This window comes from Oreochromis niloticus, linkage group LG10 (assembly GCF_001858045.2).
Source record: "Oreochromis niloticus isolate F11D_XX linkage group LG10, O_niloticus_UMD_NMBU, whole genome shotgun sequence".
Taxonomy (NCBI): domain Eukaryota; kingdom Metazoa; phylum Chordata; class Actinopteri; order Cichliformes; family Cichlidae; genus Oreochromis; species Oreochromis niloticus.
Genome location: NC_031975.2, coordinates 17,371,211 through 17,395,969, shown reverse-complemented (window position 1 = coordinate 17,395,969; position 24,759 = coordinate 17,371,211). Strand labels below are relative to the sequence as shown.

At 39.9% G+C, this 24,759-nt stretch overlaps 2 protein-coding genes across 5 annotated transcripts in view; one reads left to right on the top strand and one right to left on the bottom strand.

Moving 5' to 3' along the window:
- Positions 1–1,366: 1,366 nt before the first annotated feature.
- On the bottom strand, positions 1,367–8,066 carry sdf2 (stromal cell-derived factor 2). The gene is made up of 3 exons (XM_003457528.5): positions 7,784–8,066; positions 6,311–6,507; positions 1,367–2,802 (listed from the first exon to the last, which is right to left on the bottom strand). Exons 1-3 carry the CDS (start codon positions 7,965–7,967, stop codon positions 2,503–2,505), a joined length of 681 nt encoding a protein of 226 aa, XP_003457576.1. The 5' UTR covers positions 7,968–8,066; the 3' UTR covers positions 1,367–2,502.
- A 244-nt stretch (positions 8,067–8,310) lies between these two features.
- The window catches only part of supt6h (SPT6 homolog, histone chaperone and transcription elongation factor), a 17,875-nt gene continuing 1,426 nt past the window's right edge, over positions 8,311–24,759 (top strand). Inside the window, exons 1-37 of one of the 4 annotated variants that reach the window (XM_019363717.2) lie at positions 8,321–8,464; positions 10,608–10,815; positions 11,281–11,391; positions 11,474–11,644; positions 13,624–13,697; positions 13,790–13,967; positions 14,067–14,148; positions 14,356–14,611; positions 14,702–14,803; positions 15,473–15,586; positions 15,695–15,784; positions 15,936–16,078; positions 16,186–16,331; positions 16,459–16,566; positions 16,653–16,933; positions 17,020–17,174; positions 17,925–18,120; positions 18,320–18,459; positions 18,581–18,698; positions 18,804–18,880; positions 18,989–19,124; positions 19,281–19,418; positions 19,983–20,150; positions 20,235–20,362; positions 20,484–20,691; positions 20,954–21,101; positions 21,269–21,411; positions 21,517–21,657; positions 21,831–22,026; positions 22,163–22,308; positions 22,489–22,581; positions 22,664–22,777; positions 22,899–23,023; positions 23,191–23,303; positions 23,398–23,475; positions 23,576–23,751; positions 24,210–24,478. In XM_019363717.2, the coding sequence (XP_019219262.1) occupies positions 11,292–11,391; positions 11,474–11,644; positions 13,624–13,697; positions 13,790–13,967; positions 14,067–14,148; positions 14,356–14,611; positions 14,702–14,803; positions 15,473–15,586; positions 15,695–15,784; positions 15,936–16,078; positions 16,186–16,331; positions 16,459–16,566; positions 16,653–16,933; positions 17,020–17,174; positions 17,925–18,120; positions 18,320–18,459; positions 18,581–18,698; positions 18,804–18,880; positions 18,989–19,124; positions 19,281–19,418; positions 19,983–20,150; positions 20,235–20,362; positions 20,484–20,691; positions 20,954–21,101; positions 21,269–21,411; positions 21,517–21,657; positions 21,831–22,026; positions 22,163–22,308; positions 22,489–22,581; positions 22,664–22,777; positions 22,899–23,023; positions 23,191–23,303; positions 23,398–23,475; positions 23,576–23,751; positions 24,210–24,478 (5,051 nt within the window). In that variant the 5' untranslated portion in view covers positions 8,321–8,464; positions 10,608–10,815; positions 11,281–11,291. Of the gene's footprint in view, positions 8,465–10,607; positions 10,816–11,280; positions 11,392–11,470; positions 11,645–13,623; positions 13,698–13,789; positions 13,968–14,066; positions 14,149–14,355; positions 14,612–14,701; positions 14,804–15,472; positions 15,587–15,694; positions 15,785–15,935; positions 16,079–16,185; positions 16,332–16,458; positions 16,567–16,652; positions 16,934–17,019; positions 17,175–17,924; positions 18,121–18,319; positions 18,460–18,580; positions 18,699–18,803; positions 18,881–18,988; positions 19,125–19,280; positions 19,419–19,982; positions 20,151–20,234; positions 20,363–20,483; positions 20,692–20,953; positions 21,102–21,268; positions 21,412–21,516; positions 21,658–21,830; positions 22,027–22,162; positions 22,309–22,488; positions 22,582–22,663; positions 22,778–22,898; positions 23,024–23,190; positions 23,304–23,397; positions 23,476–23,575; positions 23,752–24,209; positions 24,479–24,759 lie in introns of all 4 variants that reach the window. The other 3 variants (XM_005462321.4, XM_005462322.4, XM_005462320.4) reach the window with 3 other exon arrangements.

Below are 24,759 nucleotides of genomic sequence, written 5' to 3'. Positions count from 1 at the left end.
ATCCATATATGTTTATGCAATAAAATTTTGTTTTGATAGAAAAACTATAGTAACTGTGGTTTATTTTGAAAGATGTGCAAGAAAGTTTGAAACAACTTACAAGAATTAAAGCAGCACAGAAAGGTCAAATGTTCATAAATTAGCCGCTTACACTACAGTTATGTGAAAAAGAAAGGACGTCACATGTCATAATAAAAAATCGATTGCACTTTATAAGCTTAACATCAGTTCAAACAGTGTGAGAAAAGCAGAAATTTGGGGCCAGTCAGGAAGATTCCTGTGTTTGTGAACACAATGCCAAGAAGGAAAGGTATTGGCAATGATCTTGGAGAAGCAATTGTTTCTGCCTCTCAATCTGGGAAGGGTTACCTATAAGGGCAATTCCAAACAATTTGAAGTCCATCATACAACAGTGAGAAAGATTACTGAAGTGGAAAACAATTGGAAAACACTCAAGACAGCTGCCAATTTTCCAAGAAGTGGGTGCCCAGCAAATTCCCTCCAAGGTCACACCGTGCAACACTCAGAGAAATAAAACAGAGGAGCTATACTTCAGCCTTCACAGGCTTCAGTTAGCATGTTAAATGTTAAAGATGTTTGTGTGTTTTTTTTATTATGATCAGATACATAAAACCTTAGAATTGAAAGTGAGTGTACTTTTTTTGTACGTATAATTTTTGGCTCAAAGTAAGTTTGTAAGCAGCAGTGCTTTCACCTAGTGTTTATAATTTAAAGCTCAGGTTGTTGCTTTGTCACTTGCTATCATAGTTGCAGTGTCATTTCTAAATATCAAGCTTAAAAATAGAATGACAGCATGGTTGGCCCTGAGCTCCTCTCATTCCCCACACGACACATACAGCAACATCCCCAAGTGCCGAAAGCCCACTATGACATCACCTTCATACAAATGCTCTGAGGAAATTAATCTTGGTGGGTGTTACAGACAAACCGCTTCTTAAAACTCGATTTGGCGTGATGCAGTCTGTAATGTCTAGAGGTGAACTAACACGTTTGTCAGCTCATGTCAGACGGAGGATTCCAGTGGAGCAATGCTGGCATTAACACTAACACTAAATCATGATAATTAGGGAGCATAGGTCAAACTCTAGTGAGAACAGCCTCATAGCAGATGCACCCGAACCCCATTAACCGCCAGATAATGAACCAAAGATGCCATTAGGTGGACAAACAAGGCATTATGCTTAGTATAATGGTCCAGATAGATATTAACAGCCTGGCTTAGCTGCAGATTCTTCACTCTGCTATCATTGTGGGTGAAATTAACGGGTCGGACTTCATAAGTTAATTCCAGTTTGCTTTAAGGTAAAATGTAAGAAATGGAACAAAGAAGTCACTCTGACAATGATTTGCAATAAAAAAAACTCTTTAATATGAGGTATTCACTGCAGATTCATTGTTCTTTTGAACCTCTGGAGCACATATAAATGCACAGGCAGCATGAATGTCAAACACTCTACTTTCCCCCTACACTTCTGAGCAAACAAAGACAATAAACAGCATTCAGTGCATTAAAGGGGACCCATTTTCTCCGAACGTTCTGTCATTTACATATGATGGTGGATTCTGCTCATATTAAATGTGGTCAAAATTACACTCAATTTAACAGATTTTTTCCTTTACATGTTTATACAGACATACAGCCCAGACAATAAGCACAGATCCCTGCCCACTTGTTATGCAGACCTACTGTTTGTAAGAGGCAGCCAATCACAAGAAAGCTGGCTTGAAGGGAGGGGTAAGGGAGATACTGTCTGAGAAGTGAGGGTCTGCACCAAGGAAGAGGATAGAATAAATAAAGATAAAGATTATATTGAACTTTAAATTCTGAAAATATGGAGTATAGGTCCCTTTTAACATTAACAAATATCCACAGAAAAAACTGTTTATTTTCTCATGCATCATCAGTGTGGGGTAAATCATATGCAACACTGACTTAAAGGGGGAAAAATCATTTTCTGTATTAATACTGCTTCGCTGTCACTTGTGTAAAACATGGTATAAGATACCATAAAATACAATAGACTCCACTATGTAAACAACTACAATGTTTTTTAGCATAAAGGCACAACTGTAACAATGTCTTTTTAGTTCAACCAAACACAGGACGGCTTTTATTTATTTTTTTTATGGTGAAAACCTGCAGTGTCTTCTGTGTCATAGTTTAACAATAAATAAAAGCTAATGGGACAACTTCTTGTTTGACATACTGTTACAAAATGCAAAAGAAAAAAAAACATTAGTGTTGGCACACAATAAAACAGTACATTCAATACTCAATGTCTTCTTGTACCTTTTAAGTCAAATTATAGTGCCATTCACAGATTAAGTCTGAGTGTAGCTGCTGGAACTATGAGTTTCTTGTATTGTTTCCAAAGTATCTTCTGGGGAAGGAAAGGGACTGGTGGAACAGATATAATTAGAGACAGAAATAGGTAGAGAGGAAAATAGAAAAAGACAGAAGCAGAGAAAGAAAAGTGAAGTTTAGAACTCTGTGTGTGGGTGACTGTAGTCTCGACTGCCTGCTGGGCTCTCACTGGGCTTCATGAAGATACCCTCCATGGCTTTCCACAGACTGTGCTGGCTGGGGCTTGACATAGCATGAACTTCCGTCTGACCGTGGATCGGTCGTCCATACTGCTCCCCCGTCACAGACAACAGTGCATCAGTGGCCCTGTGACGGAAGCGGACCGCCTCCTCCCGCTTCCATACGGATCCCCCACACTGAACCATCCACTCATCGAGGTGGTCTCCTTCTCCATTTTCGCCAAACGCGCTCACCTCCTGTGAAAAAGGAGAAAGAGATCAGAGGACTGGTGAAAACAGAATAAAGACTAGGATGAGGTGCTTTCTTTTGCGAAAGCTCTTTGGATCCCTACAACATTCCAGACATTTAAAAAAAAAAACCTGATGCTTTTATGCATGCACTGCAGACTAAGCTTTACTAGACATTACTGAGCTGTGTGTGGGAATGAAAATATCTAGATCAGTCAGATTAGACAACAATCTTTTACCTGGCAGCCCCCTAATCTATGTAATATTAGACTGAGCCCACAGAACTGTTTTCAGAATTGACAGCCAGCATTAGGTCATTATGCATCCTGTAAACTCTGAAGGCACCACCTCTTACCTAAACCAAACAAAATTATTAAATCACAATTTTGTAAAACTCCTTAACCTGCAGGATACATCCACCCTATATGACCCCACCCTTTTGACCTGATAGGCTTATTTCCCTCCAAATCCAAATAAATTGGACACTTGCTTAATATTTATCAAAAGAATATGTCAAGGCTGCTTGAATGCCCTTTAATGATCTTACATGTGATGCAGTGGACAACACATTTGCCTGACATGTGAAAGACCATTTGTTTTGAGACTGGCAGAAACCCAGCCTCAGGTGGTCACGAGCTAGCGTGCTGCTAGTGCCTGTCCGAAGATCAGATAAATGGGAGGTTTGTGTGCGGAAGGGCATGTGGCATAAACTCTGTGTCAAATCAAACATGGCAACCCACTGGGAAGTAAAGGATCAACTCAAAGTACCTTCTGATAATACTTAAGGACAGTGAAATTCCCAAGGTGGTGGATACCTCAGTGATGTGAGATAAAGATATGCCAACTTAAATCATTAAAACTTAAATAACATTCAACGATTAACTTTGAACTTTTTTACCACTGACATTTTAATAGTATTTGTAATTTTTTTCTTTTTCTTCGTTTATTAGCCCTGTGATGAACTGGTGATCTGTCTTGGGTATATTCTCCCTCTCCCCCTATAACATTTGAGATAAGTCTTAATCACACTCTGACTCTGATAAATGGTTTAGAAGATACATGCATGGATGCTTGAATGTGCACATGACATCATATTCAGAAGCTTAACCAGCTTCGGTCTGTTTTTTCAGGGGTATTTACTGGAGTGAGAACAAATCTGTTGTAGACCATGCAATCGCCTGTCCATATCTGACCAATGTCCTGCTCTTTGCTCCATCTAAAGCCTCGGTCACACAGACCTAGAAGTCAGTCGGGGAGTACCCTGGCAAACCCAAATCCTTGCGATCTCCAGCAAACACTAGACCCACTGAAATTCAAATTTTCATTCGTTTGTGGTTTAGCGTCGGGGAATACAGCTTTTTTCCTAGCAACTTGTGGTTGTCAGGGGTTTCCAAGTGGTTACTAGGCCTGTGTGACTGTGTGTTTGCCCCTGTGTGAATGGGGCTGCCCCTGGGACTTGTGCAATGTGGGATACTGTCTGAATCTAATTTACATGTCTGGATTTTATATATTAAAAATCCAGATGTGTAAATCCCTCATCTTTTGACATGACTGAGGCAAATCTGCCCAGACTTAAATGGGGTACCCCGATGGCATGAGGCATTGCTGGTTGTGGTTGCCAGGGGTCACCAAACAGTCTCTGGGCCTGAGAAAGAAAGTGGTGGTTTCCTTTTTTTAAAAAAAATTTTTAGATTTGAGATTTTTTTTAAATCCTTATTCTGTCCTTTGCAGTTTTCCTGCTGCTTAAATATAGCTGTTGACTGTGTTAAACAACCTTCACAGGTTTTAATATTTATCAGTTAATAGATCACAATGCCATGTACACCATTTTTTTTTATCTGGTTTCTTATCTCATCACCAAAGGTTCAGTGAAATACATCCCACTCCACTGAATGGTGTACTAGTACCACTCATACCAAATTACTGGGCTTCTTGAGTGGATGAGAGCTCCTGACAATATAAAGTGTATATTATGCGGTCATAGTTGTCTATGTACATGAAATTATTTACTATTGTGCTAATTTCACATTGATATACAGTTGTACTAAAAGCTTAAAGATTATTAAAGGAATGTTTATTATTGGCTATTGACTGGATAAACTAATCTTTCAATCAGGATCGATCTGGATGAATCAGTCTTGTAACTCACAAAGCAGGCTTTTCCACTAACTTTTGGATCGCTCAAAATGATCTAACACACCCAGATATTTATTGGCCAAGAAAACATGAGTGGCAAATGCGATTTGCCACTTTCATAAATATTATTCGATAGCAGCCCATTTTAATAATATGTAACATGATATAGCATCTTTTTACAATTTTGTGGCATTGAGCATGTGCCAGCACCACCTGGGGATACCATGATTTCTTACTGAAGAGAAAAGAACTTGCAGAACTTGTACTCAATGTAGTTTTTTCATATTTTTTTTTAATTAGAGTTGTTTTGAGATGTGATTTGTTAATATTGGGATGTTGGTATCACTGATTTGTCCAAAGTATGAATATTTGTTGTAAACTGGTTTTATAATTGAGGTAATTTATGAATTTAAGTGATCATTTCAGAATAGGAGACACAGACGGTCCGGTTTTCGAATCAGGTGGTGATGTTAAATGTTATTTGGCTTTTTGAAGATTGTGTTGAAGTTTCGAGTGGACTCATTCATTACCTGATTGATAGTACGCAGTGTGAGATGTCTAGCCAGGAAACTTTTTTTTTTTTGTACATGATGAAGGTCACACAGACTGAAATGTTGTAAGTCAATAAAAAATTATGATGAGCTGGACAGTGTGTGGAGGTTATATATTGTTCCACCCAATTATTTCTTACAATTTCAGCATTTCTTTATCATGTAGAAAAAATAGGATGTACAGTTGTAATTGCACTTCCTTTTATTATATTTTAATATCTCAGATATTAAATGTTTAGTTTTTTAGAAAGGAGAGTTTCACTGCTCCAGCCCGCTTAAGATCAAAGTGGGCTGTACGTGGCCCACAATATAAAATGGGTTTCACATGTCTGCAGTAGAGCAACAGCTACCTGAGCAGAAATATAAACTAAAATTTCTGTTTTCCTAAGGTACGCATCTTCCAACCCTCTGACACTTTGGTCAGACAGTGTTCTCACACTTTCTCAGGATTTGAGAGTTTTATGCTGACCTGAGGCTGTTTTCCCAGAGAGTTTGTTAAGTATAAAAGCTGCTGTCAACTCAGGTTCACTGCAAAAATGTTGGTTTAGTTTTGAATAAAAGTGAAAGGCACCCTGTTTTTGTGTGTCTGTGTGTGTTTACACAAGACTGCACATTAATAAATGTTACAGCTGTTTATTGCTTCAGTGTTTTTCCTAATCTTCCTAATTCCTAAACTTATAATCAGCTTTTTTGATTAAGAAGAAAAAAAAATAAAATCCATCTTCTACACACTGACATCCTTCCCCAATTTTTGCAAAGAGAAACCTGGTAAATCCCACACAAAGCCCCAAAGCTCTCAGCTTTTCCCTTGTACTTCTCGCACCACCCACCTGGTTAGATGACAGCGGGGAGGCGAAGTAGTGGCTATGGAGGTTACGTCCTGTGTTGACATGAGTGAGGCGAATCGTCTGCCCACACTTAACTGGGGTACCTCTATGGCACAAGGCATCACTGGTCCCTCGAACACTCCAATAGCTGTTGCTGTCTTCTACTGCAGAAACCCCTGTTACAGACTGCTGTCCACTACCTGCCTCAGAGACACAGTCAGCAGAGGATTGTTAAAGATATGAGAGACAGTTAAAATAAAAAAATCAAATTTCATCTAGTATAGAAGATTGTGATTTAAAACCAGTCCTCTGTGTAACTTATGAACTTTGTGTATGTGATGAAGGTTAGGTTTGCTTTATTGATCGGTTTTTGGCAAACAGCAATTCCATATGCTTGCGTACAACTACAAGTCAGTGTGGGGAAACAATGTTATAACTAGAGTTTTCTGATCTTGTTTTCTTATCTTGTTATTTCCTTTTGTGACGCATTATTGCATACACCAGTGCCAAATGCTGATATTAGGATTAAAACATGCAGGTACTCTAATAGGAAACAGTAGAGGTGGAGGTATTCAATGGAGACAAAAGGAATGCAGAGAGTTTCTTACAGAGGAAAAAAGAGTGACAGGGTGGCAGATGATCTGCTGTGAAGACCCCTACCCAGAGCTCATGACTGCTGGTGAGAGTAGAGATGAAGATTCACTGGTAAATCGACAGGTTCGCTTTTACACTCAGCTCTCACTTCATTACAATGGACTGGTACCACGGGAGCCAATCTCCAGCAATCTCCCCCCTCACTTGTAAACAAGACCCCAAGATACTTAAACATCTCCACTTCCTGGCCGGGAGTGTGCCTTCCAATCTTTTTCAGCTGAGGATCAAGGCCTCAGACTCAGAGGCGCTGATTCTCATTGCAAGGCCATTTTACTGTGTACAGGTGTCATTTGCATCTATACTCAGAGTTTATGGAGTTGTTATAAAACCTCTATCGCTGACTAGTACTTGCACATATTTAACACCACCCTGGGTTCTTGCTCTGACAGCTAGTACAGATGGAAAGAATCAGTGTAAACACAGTTTATGCAGCTGACTTAGAGGGAGTTGTGTTGGAGATGTGATTTCACCTTCGCTTCTTCTGTCTTTCAATAAAAGACCACAACAGAAACAGAAACAGTCTTAACTGTGTCCTAACTGTGGTTGTGCACATGAACGTGTTTATTTGTCTCTCCAGCAAACCTTAGAAATTGAGCTGACCTCCTAAAACGTGTCACATTTAACTGCAAACATGATGGAGTTAAGTTGAACATTATGACAAACTCACACTGACACAGTTAATGGCTGAACATTAAAAAGTCAGAATTGTATTTTTTATCCACCAATGCAAACTTAGTCATGAAGGAAAATAACTGTAGTTATTGTTAACTGAAAAACACGAGTGTTTATGAATGAAAAGATTAGTTTTGACAGCAAACTTACCGGACCCGTAGCGTACGTCGTGCGAGTGTAGTCTCACGTTGTGCTTTAAATTCAACAGTTTAATGACTGATCCGCAGGTCACAAAGCTCAGTTCCGTGCCAAGGGAGAGTCCAAACACACAGGAAAGCAATAACAAAATGGCCTGTAGAAAGCGTGGCATACTATCACAGTTTAATTTACCCATTCCTTCTTTGTAAAAAAGCCAAGCACATCCAGCCGCTGATCCTTCTCAGAGATTTTCATTATTTTTCGCTACGTCATTAAAAACGTACAGTAAGCCAGTGTTGAGTTCAGGAGACAGCGCCTCTAGCGGCTCGGAACGGCAACTGCACGGTCCTATTTGGTTTTGGGGTTATTTAAGCGTATTTTTTGGCATCTCTGCGCTATATTTCAAATTATATTTATACTAGGAAAAATACCTTAACGATAGTAAAAGATGTCATTGTGCTATTGTGTTATTGTGTTATTTTAGTTGTTTATGCTTGTATAGAATCGAGGTAAACCGCAGGGGGCGTTACCTTGCATCGGAAGAGGTTGGAAGTTCCCTTACTGCATCCCGGAATTGTCATCACGCTGCTCGTTCTCGGCCATTTTTACAAGTGCAAGCTCCGAAATATAACATACAATACAACTGAGTTGTTACCGTTAATATCTTCGGAGTACGCTACCCCACTGAGACGTGTAAGTCAGTGTCTTTTAGCATGATTATCTGCTATGTCTTCACTGCGATGTCTTCTTTTTCAAGTAGTTAGTACCAATGCTGATGGCTGTTGTTGTCTTCCCAGCTAATGCCAGGCTAACACATCGATATGCTAAAGCGTTAACTAGCCAGCGTTAAACTGCGAAGTTGGTTTGGAGGCCTTGGTTAATTTATGCAATGGTGAATTTACTTTAGGTAAAACGGCCTTTTATTGCTAACACGTTTCAAAGCAACAACGTGCCACCGTTGTACTAGCTGCAATGTTCCTTTCTAGTTTATTAGCATTGCTAATAGTCGTTTAGCCTCGTTCGTTGCTAGCGAAGACGTTAGCTTTAGCTACCGTTATTAACAAAAAGTGTTTATACAACAGCCTTTTACTTCTTTAACTTGAAGATTTCACCCGGATTACTTACTCTACCGTTATATTTAAAGCAAGTATGCTGTTTGTCCTGTAATCACGACCAGTGTTTTGTATGTGTGCGTGTGTGTGTGTGTGTACGCATTGCGACATGACTAGGTGAAGTCATTGTTAAAGCCCGCTTGTTAAGTCTTTCTGGCATTATAACACAGTGCTAGAGGAAAAAAATCATTCAGAGGGTTGACTAAAAGTATACCCTTTGTCTCTGTTAACGTTAGGCGTTGTTTGTCAACATAACACATATTTTTTATGAAGCTCTCAAAAGGCATCGTTTTCAGGTGTAATCTTTCGCTTTTGTGTGGAAGTCTGCAGCTAAGTCCTCATTTCTTTATACTTCACATAGCTCAGCATGGTGTGTAGTATATTCATAAATAGTTGAGGACAGATAAACAATATCTGGAAGACATGTCTTCAAGAAGTAAGAAGAAAAATCATCAAACACTTGACACAGGATATGAGAAATGCATCTGGACCTTCAGATGATGCCAAAGCATCATCAGAAATTGTCTCAGTAGAATGCTGAAGTACATAAAACTGGACTAAAAATCAGTGACGGTAGGGATTATGATGTGATCAATCAAAATTAGATTTTTTTTTTGTTCAAATTAAAATATATATAAAGATATCTAGATGAATGGTGGAGGTCAGGAGAGGGGTACAACAGTGCGTCTCTACAGCCATCTATAAAACACAGTGGAAGCTCTGTCAGGGTTTGGGGTTACATTTCAGCCAGTGTTGTTGGGGATCTTGTCAAAATGGATCGAATTATGATTACAGAAAATTAATGCCAGGTTAGCTGAAACATCAGCTAAATCATCAGAAAAGCATGTGATTTTTAATTTTTCAGAATGACAATGATTTCAAAACACACGGCCAATTCAGTAAAAACATACCTGGATAGAAAAACACACAGTGGAACTCTGTCATGCCAGGTTTAGAGAGGTGGCCTTTGTGAAGCCTACGACATAACCCACATAAGCGTCTGATGTTGTTGCCCACATTTATGCTTGTCTGTAGTTACATGTTAATTAACGTGTAGTGTTTCTTGCGTGGTGCAGGCCTGTAGAAAAATAAAATAAAATACTGGGACTTGTTTTTTACCTTCTGGGTCCCCACCCTTTGTTGTGGTCTTTTTTTCTTTAATTTTTTTTCTTCAGACGCACACATGTGTGTCTCAGGTTTTTCCACTTCTTCGTATATTCCATCACGTCCATTTAGGTAGTTTTAGCAATCTCCCTCCAGAAATCTGCTGACATTTGTGAGACCTTATATTTATACTGATTTTTATTCTTTATACTGTGGCAATTATTGTTATTTCTTTCACTGATAATCTTTTTTAAAAGTGCGGCGAAAAAGTAGCCGGAATCGAACTGACAATCACAATAGCTGCTGGCTGCATCGAACTCGACGTGTAGTAACATTTCTCAGGGGGTGTAAGTCAGATTATGTGGAATATTATAGCATAGGGTTAAAAGGGGTTTCCGTAGATTTCACAGAGAAGTCTAAATCAACTTTAGATTTCTGCAGGAAATCTATGTCATAACTATGTCAAAAACCCCTCTTAACCCGCATTGCAGCCTTCTGTGCCCGTGATAATTGCGGGCTGCATCAAGCTGACATGTAGCTACATTTCTTGGAAGGTGAAAGTCAGGTTACGTGGAAGGTTATGGCATAGGGTTAAAAGGCATTTCCAATTATGTTTTAAGTAACAATGCAGATTCCCCACTGAAGCAACATTCAGGTAACAGTCATAGATTGGCATCCCCAGAGCCTGGACCTCAACGTTGTTGAAGCAATGTGTGAGCATCGTGACAGACAACAGAACAAAAGGAAGCCAATATGCAAATAAAAGCTTTGAATGTCCTTCAGAAAGCCTGGAAAACTATTCCTTAAAGAAATTTCAAGAAAGCTTGGGTAAGAGAGTCAAGGCTGTGTTGAAGAATAAAGGTGGTCATATCAAATATTTCCATGTATGTTTACATTTCTCTCAATAAATCACTGCAACAATTTTTTAACAGAATATGAAGAAATGAGAAAGAAAGTAAAGAATCAAAATTTCTGCACAGCACTATTATACATTACTATCAAATTGTTATATTAATCACAAACTCATTAATAATCAGTAATAACCTGATGAATAATCTATATGTAATACAGGAGATGCTATAACATCTTTGGTAATACATTGACATATGTAAATTATTATTTAATAGTTTAAAGGGACGTTAAGCAACCTTTAAAGTTCTTATTCTAGCACAGTGTTATCCAGTATAGTGTAAAATTTGTGTGTATTTGGCTTTTGTCAGGAGAATTTTGAGAGAACCCAATATTGCCCGATTGATGACATTTTTATTAACAGCATTTTAAACTTTTTCTCAGGAACAGTAGTCATGTCGGACTTTATTGAAAGTGAGGCAGAAGAGTCGGAGGAGGAGTTTGAGGAGAAGGACTTAAAACCTAAGAAGAACCAGAGATTTATGGAAGAAGATGGTAAGATCTGATTTCTTTAACTTTGGGAATGTGTGTTGAAGTTGTATGGCATGTGGACCCCTCATCTGTCATTTCTCAGCAGATGAAGAGGAAGAAGAGGATAACCTAGAAGACCAGGATGAGAAAGGGAATTTACGTGGCTTCATTGACGATGGAGAAGAGGTAGAAGAGGAGGAAGAAGCAGAAAAAAGTGGAAGTGGAGGGGGGAGTGATTCAGAGGAGGAAGTGAGGCGCCGACATAAAAAAAAGCGCAGTAAGTTCACCTGGTGTTTTTAAAGGAATGTTAAACCTGTGTGATTAATTACATATATCTATTTAACCTGTCCAGTCAATAGAGTGAAAACACTCATGCCCCATTATTATGCCATATCACACAATATTAGTGAGTGGAAGATGATCGTGGTTACTTCAGTCTTGCAGCCATGTTGGTACCCTACTAAGCAGTAATTTTGAATCCTATAAGTAATGCATTGAAGGAGAACCATAAGGCCACAGTATACCCACCGCTTTGGTCACTCTGCACTCTGCTGAGAAGGTCATGACACAATCGCATCCATTTAGCCATCTATGTTCGCCATTATAGCGCAGGTAGCAGCTGCAGTATTCTCCTGAATAATAGGTGTTGCCGCTCAGGCAGTACTTCTACCATGTAAAGGAGAATTAAAGGCAGTGCCTGTTTTTCCAGAAAATCTATCTTTTTAAGCAGTTGCAACAACTCTCAGCTTCTGTACTGATACATCATTAAAAAATTGCAAAACTGTGACAATGTGTCCTCAACCCAGCAGTGGTGGCACTATGCATCAGGTTACAAAAATCGAGGGGTGCATGACCATTAGAAATGGTGACTTGCAACAGCAGGTGTGATGTTGGTTTTATCATATGGTGCTGTTTGCCAGCCACCACATGGTATGTTTAGTGGAGTCTTAACGTTCATGCCAGTGGTTTCCAGGACAGAAAAACTGTATGCATTAAATCACTAATCAAGTCTGTTCAAAAGTGCTGTCAAAGGTTTAGTGACTTTGCCCACAACAGAGTTTGAAAGTTTTTTTTTTCTTACCACGAATACACAAATTTACCCAATATTACGGCTTCATTAACAGGTTAATCTAGAGTACTAACATCAGAACAAATGATATGCTGATTCGAGTTATAGGTGCAGTAAGGCCTCAAAAGTGAAAACATTTGACTATATCTTTTCTACAGTAATAAGTTGAGACTCCTGCCCTATTATAATTTCTTTCTTTCTTTCTTTCTTTCTTTCTTTCTTTCTTTCTTTCTTTCTTTCTTTCTTTCTTTCTTTCTTTCTTTCTTTCTTTCTTTCTTTCTTTCTTTCTTTTTGCTCAGTTGCTTGAGAAGTACACATCAAATATGCCAATATATTAAAGGTTACTGCAAAAATTAAGTAGTACAAAAATGTTAAATGAGGTTTGTAATTTTGGAAAAGTGGTACCTTTTGCTTAGGTGGTTGAGCAGAGAGCACTGGTAGATTTTCAGATATAACGTTTTCAATTATGTTCTTAGCATAATATTAAATCTCTGAAATTCTGATGCCTGCTCTGGCAGAAAAGTAAAAAAATTTTACAAATCTAGGATAAACAGAGTATATTCTATCATATCTTAACTGAAAATTAGCCTCATATTGGCATTTTTACAGGTACCTCAGTCAATAGTGTATTTCTAATATAATGCAGATTTAGTTAACGAGGCAATAGATTGAAATTTATGACTGTTTTCTTATACTGTAGTTGCAGTTTTCAGTGTTATGGCCTTTATTTTTGCAGCAGATTGTCTGAACAGTAGAATTTAAAGTCAGGGGAAAATATATCTCTAAATAATGAGAGCTGACCTTAAACAGATTCCAGGCATCTGTTGGCCACATGTTGCATCTTTCACATTTAGCTCCATATGTTGTGGATCCAGATGCATCCCAGTGTTAACCCAGGCGGATGTTGTTTGATGCGATGCTAGTTCTCTGCTGGTGTGCTTTACAGTTAACATTCATGTTGTCTATTTTTAAAGAAAGTAAAGGTCTAACAGAGATGATTTATTTGCAGTTCTCATAGGAAGTGACAAAATGGGATTTTCAGTGACTCTGGTGTTAATGTGTCAAGTAAATCTTTATATCTACTTTAACAAATATTTCCAACCTTGTATTTAAACACTGGAATAGACATGCTTTTACAGTGGTAGCTTGAAGTTGTTTCCTCTGTTTAAGACTTTTCACCTTTGCAGGCTATGATGACTACCTGGATGATGACGACCTTGACCTAATTGAGGAAAACCTGGGTGTCAAAGTGAAAAGGAGGGTAAGTTCCTGTCTATGTTTTTATTTTTACCCTGAAATCTAATTTCAATACAAGAGTTGAATCCACCTGAACTGACTTGTCTTGAATCACAGAAGAAGAAATATGACCGTGTAAAAACACTGGATGATGATGAAGATGATGACGAGAAGGACTTGATCGCAGATGAGATCTTTTATCCGGATGGTGAGGGGGAGCTGGAGGAAGGCGAGGCTGTTGATGAACCTCTGCAACAGCCTGATGATGACGAAGAAGGAGAGGATGAAGAATCAGGTTGGAGTTTTAAAATATAATGAGAAAGTAACACATTTTATTTGAGATGTTTGATTGGTTTGGGCTGTTGGGTTGTAAGTTTGTGCTTTTCTTCCACAGATATCGATGACTTCATTGTGGATGATGATGGCCAGCCCATCACCAAAAAGAGGGGCAAGAAGTTCTCAGGATACACTGATGCGTGAGTGTTGGAGTTTATGCTGAAGATCTTTGGGTGATTTATTCCTTTCTAAAAAAAAAAACAAAACATAATTCAGTGCAGGGTAATGCACTTTTCTATTATTTCCTTTGCATTCAGTTATTTTGTCTCAAGTGTCAATCAGTGTGAAATATTTAATCAAACTAAACACAAAATAAAAAGTCACAAGCTCTCTCTCTGTCTCCACAGAGCGCTCCAGGAGGCTCAGGAGATTTTCGGTGGCGACTTTGACTTTGCTGACTTTGATGCTGATGCCTATGACCAGGGTGAGGAGGAGGAAGAGGATCAAGATGAAGAGGGCTGGGACCGACCCAAGAAGCAAACTAAGAGGAGGCTGGGGAGGAAAAGCATTTTTGAGATCTACGAGCCAAGTGAGCTCGAAAGTAGTCACATGACTGACCAGGACAATGAGATCCGCTCCACAGACATGCCTGAGCGGTTCCAGGTGTGTGTTTTGGGGTTAATTTATTGTAAACGTACTTATTCTGTGCGTACCTGAGGCTGCTTTCATGACTGCCCGTTTTCTGGCTTTTAGCTGCGAGCTATTCCTGTCAAACCTGCTGAGGATGATGAGCTGGAAGAGGAAGCAGAATGGATCTTCAGACATGGGTTTTCCACTCTTACAATCTCAATGCAGGTAGAGCCTTCTTGCCCCGTGCCATACATACAGTATTGTGCAAAAGTCTTGAGCCACTTCTCATTTCTTTATTTATCTTGTGCAATAGTTCTCCAGGTTTCCTGAAGATCTTTCAAAGCCTTTCTTTGGGCATTGACTACTTTTTCGCTCATTTTTTAGTTTAATTTTCCAGCCCTTGTACCTTAGCAGTTTCTGGAATGTTTTTTTCGTTTAAGCTACTTAACACTGAACTATGAATCATTCAAGCACAAAAAGGCACGTAACTCAAGGAGTGAACTGATATTCTACACACAATAGACAACTTGGCAAAGAGCCAATTTTAAATTGTACTTTCTGGCATTTTGTTACTAGAAGACTGTTGCACAAACACATAATTTGTTCTCATTTCCCTTGCTGAACCTCACAATTTAACAGCCATGAAATAGTATCTTTGCACCAAGGTGATTTCCAAAGAGCTTATAGCTGAAAATCTGGCAAATTTTAGCATGCTGTGGCATTTGTTCCTTTTGTTCTGAAGGACAGAAGAACTGTCTATAGCAGATTAACAATGTCTGAAAGTCATGTCCTTAAGAGACGAGGAAAAAACAGCAGATATTTCATACAGGAACTCAGATGAGAGATGCATAATTTCCTGAAGCCTCACTGAAATATTTTTTATGCCTTTAACAGGAGAGCACAGATTACCTAGACAGGGGCACAACCACAAACTTCAGCAGAAAAGGTCCCAGCACAATTGCCAAGATCAAAGAGGCCCTCAACTTCATGAGGAATCAACAGTTTGAGGTAAAGCGAGCTGCACATTCTTTTCAAGATACTAAGAGCTTGTAAGTGTTATTTTAATATGAATAAAATATGTGACACTGTAAAGGGTTCTTGTATCTTTTTCCCCAGGTTCCTTTTATAGCTTTCTACAGAAAAGAATATGTTGAACCAGAGCTCAATATCAATGACCTGTGGAAAGTGTGGCAGTGGGATGAAAAGGTATAATTGCTTTGTCAAATATGAAATGGATACAGACTAATCCATCAGTAATCGTTTATGTTGCTTCCAGTATCTGCATTTAAAAAAAAAAAACAACAAAAAAAGCATTTCTGGTTTCTTGATTTTAATATTTCCCTCTTCCACTCACCAGTGGACTCAGCTGAAGACCCGGAAGCAGAACCTGACGCGTCTGTTTCAGAAGATGCAGTCCTATCAGTTTGAGCAGATCTCTGCTGACCCTGACAAACCTTTGGCTGATGGTATTCGTCCTCTGGACACTACTGACATGGAGAGGTATGACTTCATAGCACTACTGAGCCTACTGGTGAAAAGTAGGCAAGAAAAGTAATCTTTTATTTATTTAATTTCTCCTCTGATAATCTGTTTTGTCCTTTTTAAAGGCTGAAGGATGTACAGACTCTTGAAGAGCTGGGTGATGTCTACAATCACTTTTTGCTCTACTACGGACGAGACATCCCCAAGATGCAGAACGCTGCCAAAGCCAACAAGAAGAGGCTCAAGAAGATCAAAGAAGTGTCAGAGGATGGTAAGCGAAATGTGGTTCATTAAATAATGCATAGATTTTGTGGATTTTAAAAAAAAAAAATCTTCACAAAGAAACTTTGTGTTGTCTTTATTTTTAAAAAAAAAATTCACCACGGCTCTCTCTTTAGGAGATGAGGAGGAATTAGAGGTAGAAGAAGAAGAAGAGCAGAAAGGACCTGATCTCAAGTTGGCATCCCGTAGGGATATGTACAGCATCTGCCAGAGCGTGGGACTTGGTTAGTATCCCTTTCTGCTTTGGAAAATGTAATCTCAGTGGTTAAGGAGGATTACTAACTCCTTTCTGCTTTCTTTCTCTCTGCAGATGGCTTGGCTAAAAAGTTTGGTTTAACTCCAGAGCAATTTGGAGAAAATCTGAGGGACAGTTACCAACGTCACGAGACAGAGCAGTTCCCTGCTGAGCCAGTAGAGCTGGCCAAAGATTATGTTTGCAGTCAGTTCTCTACTCCAGAGACAGTGCTGGAGGGAACTAGGTACATGGTAGCCATGCAGATTGCTCGGGAACCTCTGGTCAGACATGTTCTCCGACAGACTTTTCAGGAGAGAGCCAAGGTTAACATCAAACCTACAAAAAAGGGCAAAAAGGTACACATGTATTTAAAAGAATTTGGTCAAAAAAATAGACCTATAAACCGTCCCCTTTCTAACCCTGCCTTTCTTTCTCCCTGTAGGAGGTAGACGAAGCTCACTTTGCCTACTCTTTCAAGTATCTTAAGAACAAGCCTGTAAAAGAACTGAATGGGGATCAGTTCTTGAAGATGTGCCTTGCAGAGGATGAGGGGCTACTTACCATTGATATCTGCATAGACCTTATAGGAGTTAAAGGGTAAGTAGAGTGACATTTTTAGTGCATATGTATCAAAATCTTTGGAGTATTCTGGTGTGCTTAGCTGCAGAAGCTGAAACGCCTGGGAATGTGCTTTAAACGCTAATCGTTTGAAATGTTTGTAGTTTAATGACAACTGTTTGGTGTAAAGTTCAACCACTAAGCACAAGGCAGCACCCCTATTAACATTAGTCCCACTGGGCAAATTAAACAGGAGTGCAGTATAGCGTGGTCAAAAGTCTCTGGCACCTTTGCATTTAAAATACTGTTTGTTTCTTAACAAATTTTATCAATGGTGTGAAATAGCTCTTTAAGAAAGAGTAACTGTGTATGTGTTTTTTGTTTTCTACTTGATGATTAAGCTCATTAATGTTTAGATTTATTTCACCAGTTGAGGAGAATCATAAAAAAAGCATCATCATAAAACATCCTGAGTTCTTACGAATCCTGTCAGTTTTGTAATTAATGAACATTGCTTGGCCTTTGGACATCAAACACAGGCTCTGATGTGACTAACTGTTGTCCCATTTTTAGCGCCTGCATAGAAACGTTGCTTGGATGTTGCAATAAAAGAGTAGTAAAGTAGGATAAGCCCCTTGAGTCTAATTGCTTGGGTTTCTGACTGTAGCATGTTCTTTTTTTTCTCATCCTTGTCAGGAAAACATGAGGCTCTTGAATTATTAATGGAAATATTAAGACACTGCCCTTTGTCCACGTTTTTTAAATTTTTTATTCTGTGCTTCTCCACAGGTATGCAGGGGACCAGACGTACTTTGACGAGATCAAACAGTTCTACTACAGGGACGAGTTCAGTCACCAGGTGCAGGAGTGGAACAGGCAGCGAACTTTAGCCATAGAAAGAGCTCTCAATCAGTTCCTCTACCCTCAGATGGCCAAGGAACTTAAGAGCAAACTGATCGCTGAGGCCAAAGAGAGCATTATCAGGGTAATTTTCTATCACATTGACGTGATCTGTTCTTCCATTTGTGCTATTATTTCCTATCAGTCTTGCACAGATAATCAAAAGAGCACAGTCTGAGAAGCTGGACTACATTGGTGATGTTGTAAATTCAAATCTATTTGTGTTTTTAATCTGAAAACTAATTATGACTTATCCTTTTTTTCCCTCCCATTTATCATTGAAGTCCTGCTGTCGCCGACTGTATAACTGGCTGAAAGTGGCTCCGTACAGGCCAGATCAGCAGGTTGAGGAAGATGATGATCTGATGGATGAGAATCAGGGAAAAGGCATCCGAGTGCTTGGTGTAGCCTATGCGCCCAGCAGGTGTGTGTATATGTCAGTAGCTTGAGTTGTTGGTGTGTTCAGCAAAGCATAGACATTTAAGTATAGCATATACAAAAAAAAAGTAGTAAGATTTTCGTGTATATAAACTTTACTCTGGCAGAGATACTCCAGTATTCTGTGCTCTGATCAACGGGGAGGGAGAGGTGATGGACTTTCTTCGTCTGCCCTACTTCATGAAGAGGAGGAACGCCTTTAGGGAGGATGAGAGAGAGAAGAAGGTAGAAGCAGTAAACACAGCTGTAGCACCTCTGTAATGTTTTTTTTTTTTTTTGTTGAAAACAAGTCACTTAATATGTCTTTGTTTAAATTGTGTGTCTAATCAGGCCAGTGACATTGAAAATCTCAAGAGGTTTCTGTCAGGCAAGAAACCTCATGTAGTAGCTGTTGCTGGAGAAAACCGGTAAATCACCAGATTTCCTCCTGTTTTTCCTGGATAGATGCATGTACACATTTCTAACAGCATTCACAATGTAGGGCAGAAATGATAAAAACATGAACGTGTTTACAGAGATGCCCAAATGATAATGGAGGACATCAAGAGAACTATCGGCGAGCTTGAGCAGGAGTCCTCTCTGCCTGCTGTAGGAGTGGAACTTGTTGACAATGAACTGGCCACGCTGTACATGAACAGCAAGAAGTCTGAGGTACATATTTGTTATCTCACCTACAATAGATTTACACAAAGATGTCTGTGGTTTAATTGTTTGTTAGTCAACCGGCAAGCGTGTTCAATTTTTCTAAAGTGCGACCCTGTGTTAGCTTTCATTATTTCTTCTGATCCTCCTGCTTTCTGTCTGCAGACTGATTTTAGGGATTATCCTCCGTTGCTGCGACAGGCTGTTTCGATAGCCAGGAAGATCCAGGATCCCCTGGTGGAGTATGCTCAGGTCTGCAGCACTGATGAGGATATTCTCTGCCTCAAACTACACCCGCTGCAGGTGAGTGAATGAAGACATTGATTTTTGATTGGGAAGTATATACAGGGTAAATCAAAAAGAAATTCAAAATGCTTTTACTGTAATGTTAGAAAGAAGGGATTTTTATGGCGTTATTTTTGTGCCACTATTCTGAGTGCACATTAACAAAAAAAATTTGAGCGCACATAAAAAAATTTTGCAGGTGTTGCATTTTGAGGAGAAATTTATTTTGAGCAAAGAAAAGCTAAATTTGAGTGAACAAAATTCATTGCTGTGTGCAAAAAATGTATTTCAGTGTTTGCTATTATCCATATACACACACAATAGCAGCCCCTCTCGCTCAGTTTTTGCATTTGCACTTGCTCGCAATGTGTTGCTTGCGCTGTCAAGAAATTTACTGTGTTAGCAGGACAGACACTTCTCAAATGAAACCACTTCTCGATCCCTGTCTTGTAATTGTGTATTAGTCAATGTGAATTCATCAATCATAGGCCATCTTCAATCACAGCATGACTTGCTGTTTTTTCTGCAGCTACATACAGTGCATATGTAAAAAAATAGTTTGTCCTCTCTTGTCCTTCTTAGGAACATGTGGTGAAGGAGGATTTGCTCAATGCTCTTTACTGTGAGTTCATCAACCGTGTTAATGAGGTTGGAGTGGATGTGAACAGAGCCATCGCACACCCTCACACTCAGAGCCTGGTTCAGTATGTGTGTGGTTTGGGACCAAGGAAGGGTTCACATCTTCTCAAGGTATGCATTTCTGCTGCTAAGTAAAGCGTATGTGCAAGGTAACATTGATAACATTATTAACCACTGTGGTTTTATTTTGTGTAGATTCTGAAGCAGAACAATACTCGTTTGGAAAACAGAACACAGCTCGTCACAATGTGTCACATGGGGCCCAAGGTTTTTATCAACTGTGCTGGTTTCATCAAAATTGACACGGCTTCGCTTGGGGACAGGTTGGAACCTCGTCTTGACATTTTCAGACCATTTCGATATTTCGCAAAGGGAATCTATTATGCTTCTGTGAGTTATTTTAAATCAGCCTCGGTTTTTCATTCTCTCAAACTCTCTTGGCAGTACGGACTCCTACATCGAGGTTCTGGATGGTTCTCGTGTCCACCCTGAGACATACGAGTGGGCTCGCAAGATGGCTGTAGACGCGCTCGAGTATGATGAGTCGGCAGAAGATGCCAATCCAGCCGGAGCTCTGGAGGAGATCTTGGAAAATCCCGAACGTCTCAAAGATCTGGACTTGGATGCATTTGCTGAAGAGCTTGAGAGACAGGTCAGTGTCTGTGTGTGTTGTACCTTTGACCACATTAGTACCATACTTTATCCTGCCAAAGAAAAATACGCCTAAGAGGAAGCAATAAGAGCTTAAAAAAGAAAGAAAGAAAAACAAGGTTTTCTTTTTATTTGTCTTTCATGTGCCCATTTTACCTTTTTATTCAGACAAAGAGAGTCCTATCTTCTACCACCATTGGATTCAGGAGTCTGTGGTCACAATATTTTTAAACCTGTCATCCTACTGTGTTATGTGCCTGCAGGGTTACGGAAACAAAGGAATCACTCTGTATGACATCCGTGCTGAGCTGAGCTGTAGGTATAAAGACTTACGAGTTGCGTACAGAGTCCCTAATACTGAGGAGGTTTTCAACATGCTCACCAAGGAGACTCCAGAGACCTTTTATATTGGTAATATACACTACATTAAGATATGATGCCTCGAATTAAGCTCAATTCATCAATAAGAATCATTCACTTGTTCAGTGGAGTGATGCTGGTCAACTGTCTGCCACAGTAGAAATGTGTAATTCATAATTTAGCCTATGATTAAGGTTTTTCACATCTCTTTCTTTCAGGTAAGCTGATCACTAGTGTAGTAACTGGCATCGCTCACCGGCGCCCCCAGGGAGAGAGCTATGACCAGGCCATCCGTAATGATGCTACAGGCCTTTGGCAGTGCCCCTTCTGCCAGCAGGACAATTTCCCTGAACTGAGCGAGGTACCACACATCGAGTTTTCTTTATTTCCGTTTCTGATTGAACTTTGTGTAACAGATAAGCCATGAAAATCATGTTTATAATTTTGTTTTTGTGTGGCGCTTCAGGTGTGGAACCACTTTGACAGTGGGTCATGTCCAGGTCAGGCCATTGGAGTACGGTCCAGATTAGATAATGGTGTTCAGGGTTTCATTCCCACCAAGTTTCTCAGTGACAAAGTGGTCAAACACCCTGAGGAGAGGGTCAAGGTGAGGTGTTTTTTGTTGTGCCCCCTTTATTTGGTTGATCTCACCTTCAATTGTTTTCCTGTTTGTCCACTTACACTACCCACTCCTGATAGAGGTGTGTTATTACCACTTTCTGTTTTTCATCCTTCAGCCTTGGTTGGTGTGTTAACAGATTTTCCCCCCTTCTACTTTAGGTGGGCATGACAGTTCACTGTCGAATCATGAAAATCGACATTGAGAAATTCAGCGTTGACCTCACGTGTCGCACCTCCGATCTAATGGACAAGGCCAACGAATGGAAGCTCCCTAAGGACAGCTACTATGACTTTGACACAGAGTCTGAAGACCAAAAGCAGGAGGAGGAGCTCAAAAAGAAACAACAGCGAACACGTGAGTATATGAAGTATACAAAACATATTTGGTTGTTGAAGTTGCAAACAACACTGCATTTTAAAAAATCTTTAATACCTAGTAGTGTGGACTTTAACATCATTCATTCTTATACCATTTGTCTTTGGCTTTTTAGCATATATAAAGCGTGTGATTGCCCACCCCAACTTCCACAACATCAGTTTCAACCAGGCAGAGAAGATGATGGAGACCCTGGATCAGGGTGACTTAATTATTAGGCCCAGTAGCAAGGGAGAAAACCACCTCACAGTCACCTGGAAGGTAAGAAAACGAGCACTACAGAAGGGGTGAAACTTTGGTTGATTGAAAATAACAAATGTAATAAAATGCTTCATTGTGTCCAAGCATTTTAAGCAAGACCTGGCAGTAAGATGCGACAAAGAGTTAAATGATTTCTTTGGTACCAAATACTCCACTCTGGCTCCATATAATGTTTTATAGGTGGCCGATGGCATCTACCAGCATGTTGATGTGAGAGAAGAAGGCAAAGAGAATGCTTTCAGCTTAGGGCACACTCTCTGGATCAACAATGAGGTAAGCTGTTTGGGTTTTTTTTGTTGTTGGTGGGGGTTTTTTGTTGAAGTGTTGCTTACAGAGTTTTTTTGATTCACTGCAGGAGTTTGAAGATCTGGATGAAATTACTGCTCGGTACATTCAGCCAATGGCGTCATTTGCCCGGGATCTGCTGGGGCATAAATACTTCCAGGAGTGCAACGGGGGAAACAGGGAGGTATGTATACTGAGTTCTTTTTGTGACATTGTTCTTATAATTGAGTTGTGAGCTGTTTGTTTGTTTTGTCTTGGCTTGGCTTGCACATCTTATCTTGCTCATCTTGTTCTTTATCTGGCAGAAAATGGAGGAGTTGCTGATCCGGACAAAGAGGGAGAAGCCCACCTTCATTCCTTACTTTATTTCGGCATGCAAAGATCTACCAGGAAAATTCATCCTTGGCTACCAACCACGTGGAAAACCACGGTAAGCGGAAATGTTTGTTTCCTACTTTCATGAAAGAAAATGTGAAGTCTGATGTATAAATGTGGTACAAATATACATTTCTTTATTTATTTATTGGAAGGTTTCTGGTTGATTAACAGGACAGTTGTCCTTCATGTGAAATGTTTTATTTTTTATCCTCTCCATAGGATTGAGTATGTGACTATTACCCCAGATGGCTTCCGCTACCGTTCACAGATTTTTCCTACGGTGAATGGGCTATTCCGGTGGTTTAAGGACCATTATCAGGAGCCTGTGCCAGGTATGAAAGTGCTATAACTATACTTTATAAAATATATCACAGCTCCTAAAATAAATTATAGGTGATTGTTTAAACATTTTCTCCTTCATTCAAGGCATCACTCCCAGTAATAGCAGCCGAACAAGGACGCCTGCCTCCCTGAACGCTACCCCAGCCAATATTAACATTGCAGGTAAGCCCCGCGGTCTTCCCCCTAATTTATTAATCTAGATTTTCCGCTCATGCTCTATTAATTTTACTGTTTTCTTCTGTATTCCCTCCTTTCTCACTAGACTTGACACGAGCTGTCAACGCCCTCCCACGCAACATGACATCTCAGATGTTCAATGCCATCGCCGCAGTCACGGGCCAGGGTCAGAACCCCAACACCACACCTGCACAGTGGGGCTCCAGCCAGTACGGCTACGGTGGCAGCACAGGAGGTGGAGGGAGCTCGTCTGCCTATCATGTGAGGACAGCTTTGTTGTTTTTAAAAGAGGAGAGGATGTTTTGGGGATTGTGATTGCTCCCAACAGACTGTTGGGAGTTGTTCACATTGTCCACTACAGTCTGTTGGGACTTGTGGAAATGGTAAATACCAGCTTGTGATGGTGCAGTTCGGAAAACGGATCATTAGCTGATATGGTGACAGTATTGGAAACCTGAATTACAAGATAAGATTGACCCTTTAATTATTAATAATTGAGTTCCTAAGGTTTTTGCTATTATACTATTTCTGATGATGGCCACAACACCAAAACATTAGCATGTTTGTTGACATGATCAGAATAAATTGGTGACATTGTTTACCTTTGGGTCCCCATCATTGAAGGAAATTGGAACTCAAAAGTTTTTTTGGCACCATTAAAGCCGACTGAATGTGGTTTTACCTCATTTCACAATTGATGTGTACTTCATTTCCTGCAGGTGTTTGCCACACCTCAGCAACCTATGGCGACACCCATGATGACGCCCAGCTACTCGTACACCACACCGAGCCAGCAAGCCTTGGGCACGCCGCAATACCCAGGCTCCACCCCCCAGTCTTCACATTCTCATGCCCACGCCCACCCACATGGAAGCCACATGTCACATCATGGCCATCATGGCCATCACAGCAGTCACCACGGCCACTCATCGGGCACGCCGTCATCCTCCACCTCATCCCGAGGACGGACGCCACAGCAGCAGCCAAAGTAAGTACAAAATCCCAATCCTTCAGTCTTAGTTATTTGTGTTAAGACTTCATCTGCAGTTCAGATTTTTCCCTCACCTCCAACTCTTAAAAGTTAAATGTCTGTTATGAAATATGTCACTTCAAAACAGACAACAACAACAGGCAACAATTTATGTTTATGTTGCAGTTTGCTGCCACTAGGCGGTGCTAAACCTGCAGTAAGAATTATTTGAAATCTAAACAGCCTCCCAATGTTCAGTTGGGTTTCCTTTCATATGTTGTCCAATAAACACATCTCCC

What these genes read in the sequence shown, in the direction of transcription:
- sdf2 (XM_003457528.5), bottom strand. Translation starts at nt 7,967, where the DNA reads ATGGGTAAATTAAACTGTGATAGTATGCCACGCTTTCTACAGGCCATT. An exon ending in CGACGTACGCTACGGGTCCG is followed by an intron (nt 6,508 to 7,783) that starts GTAAGTTTGCTG and finishes TCTCTGAGGCAG; the next exon opens with GTAGTGGACAGCAGTCTGTA. An exon ending in CCCCGCTGTCATCTAACCAG is followed by an intron (nt 2,803 to 6,310) that starts GTGGGTGGTGCG and finishes CCTTTTTCACAG; the next exon opens with GAGGTGAGCGCGTTTGGCGA.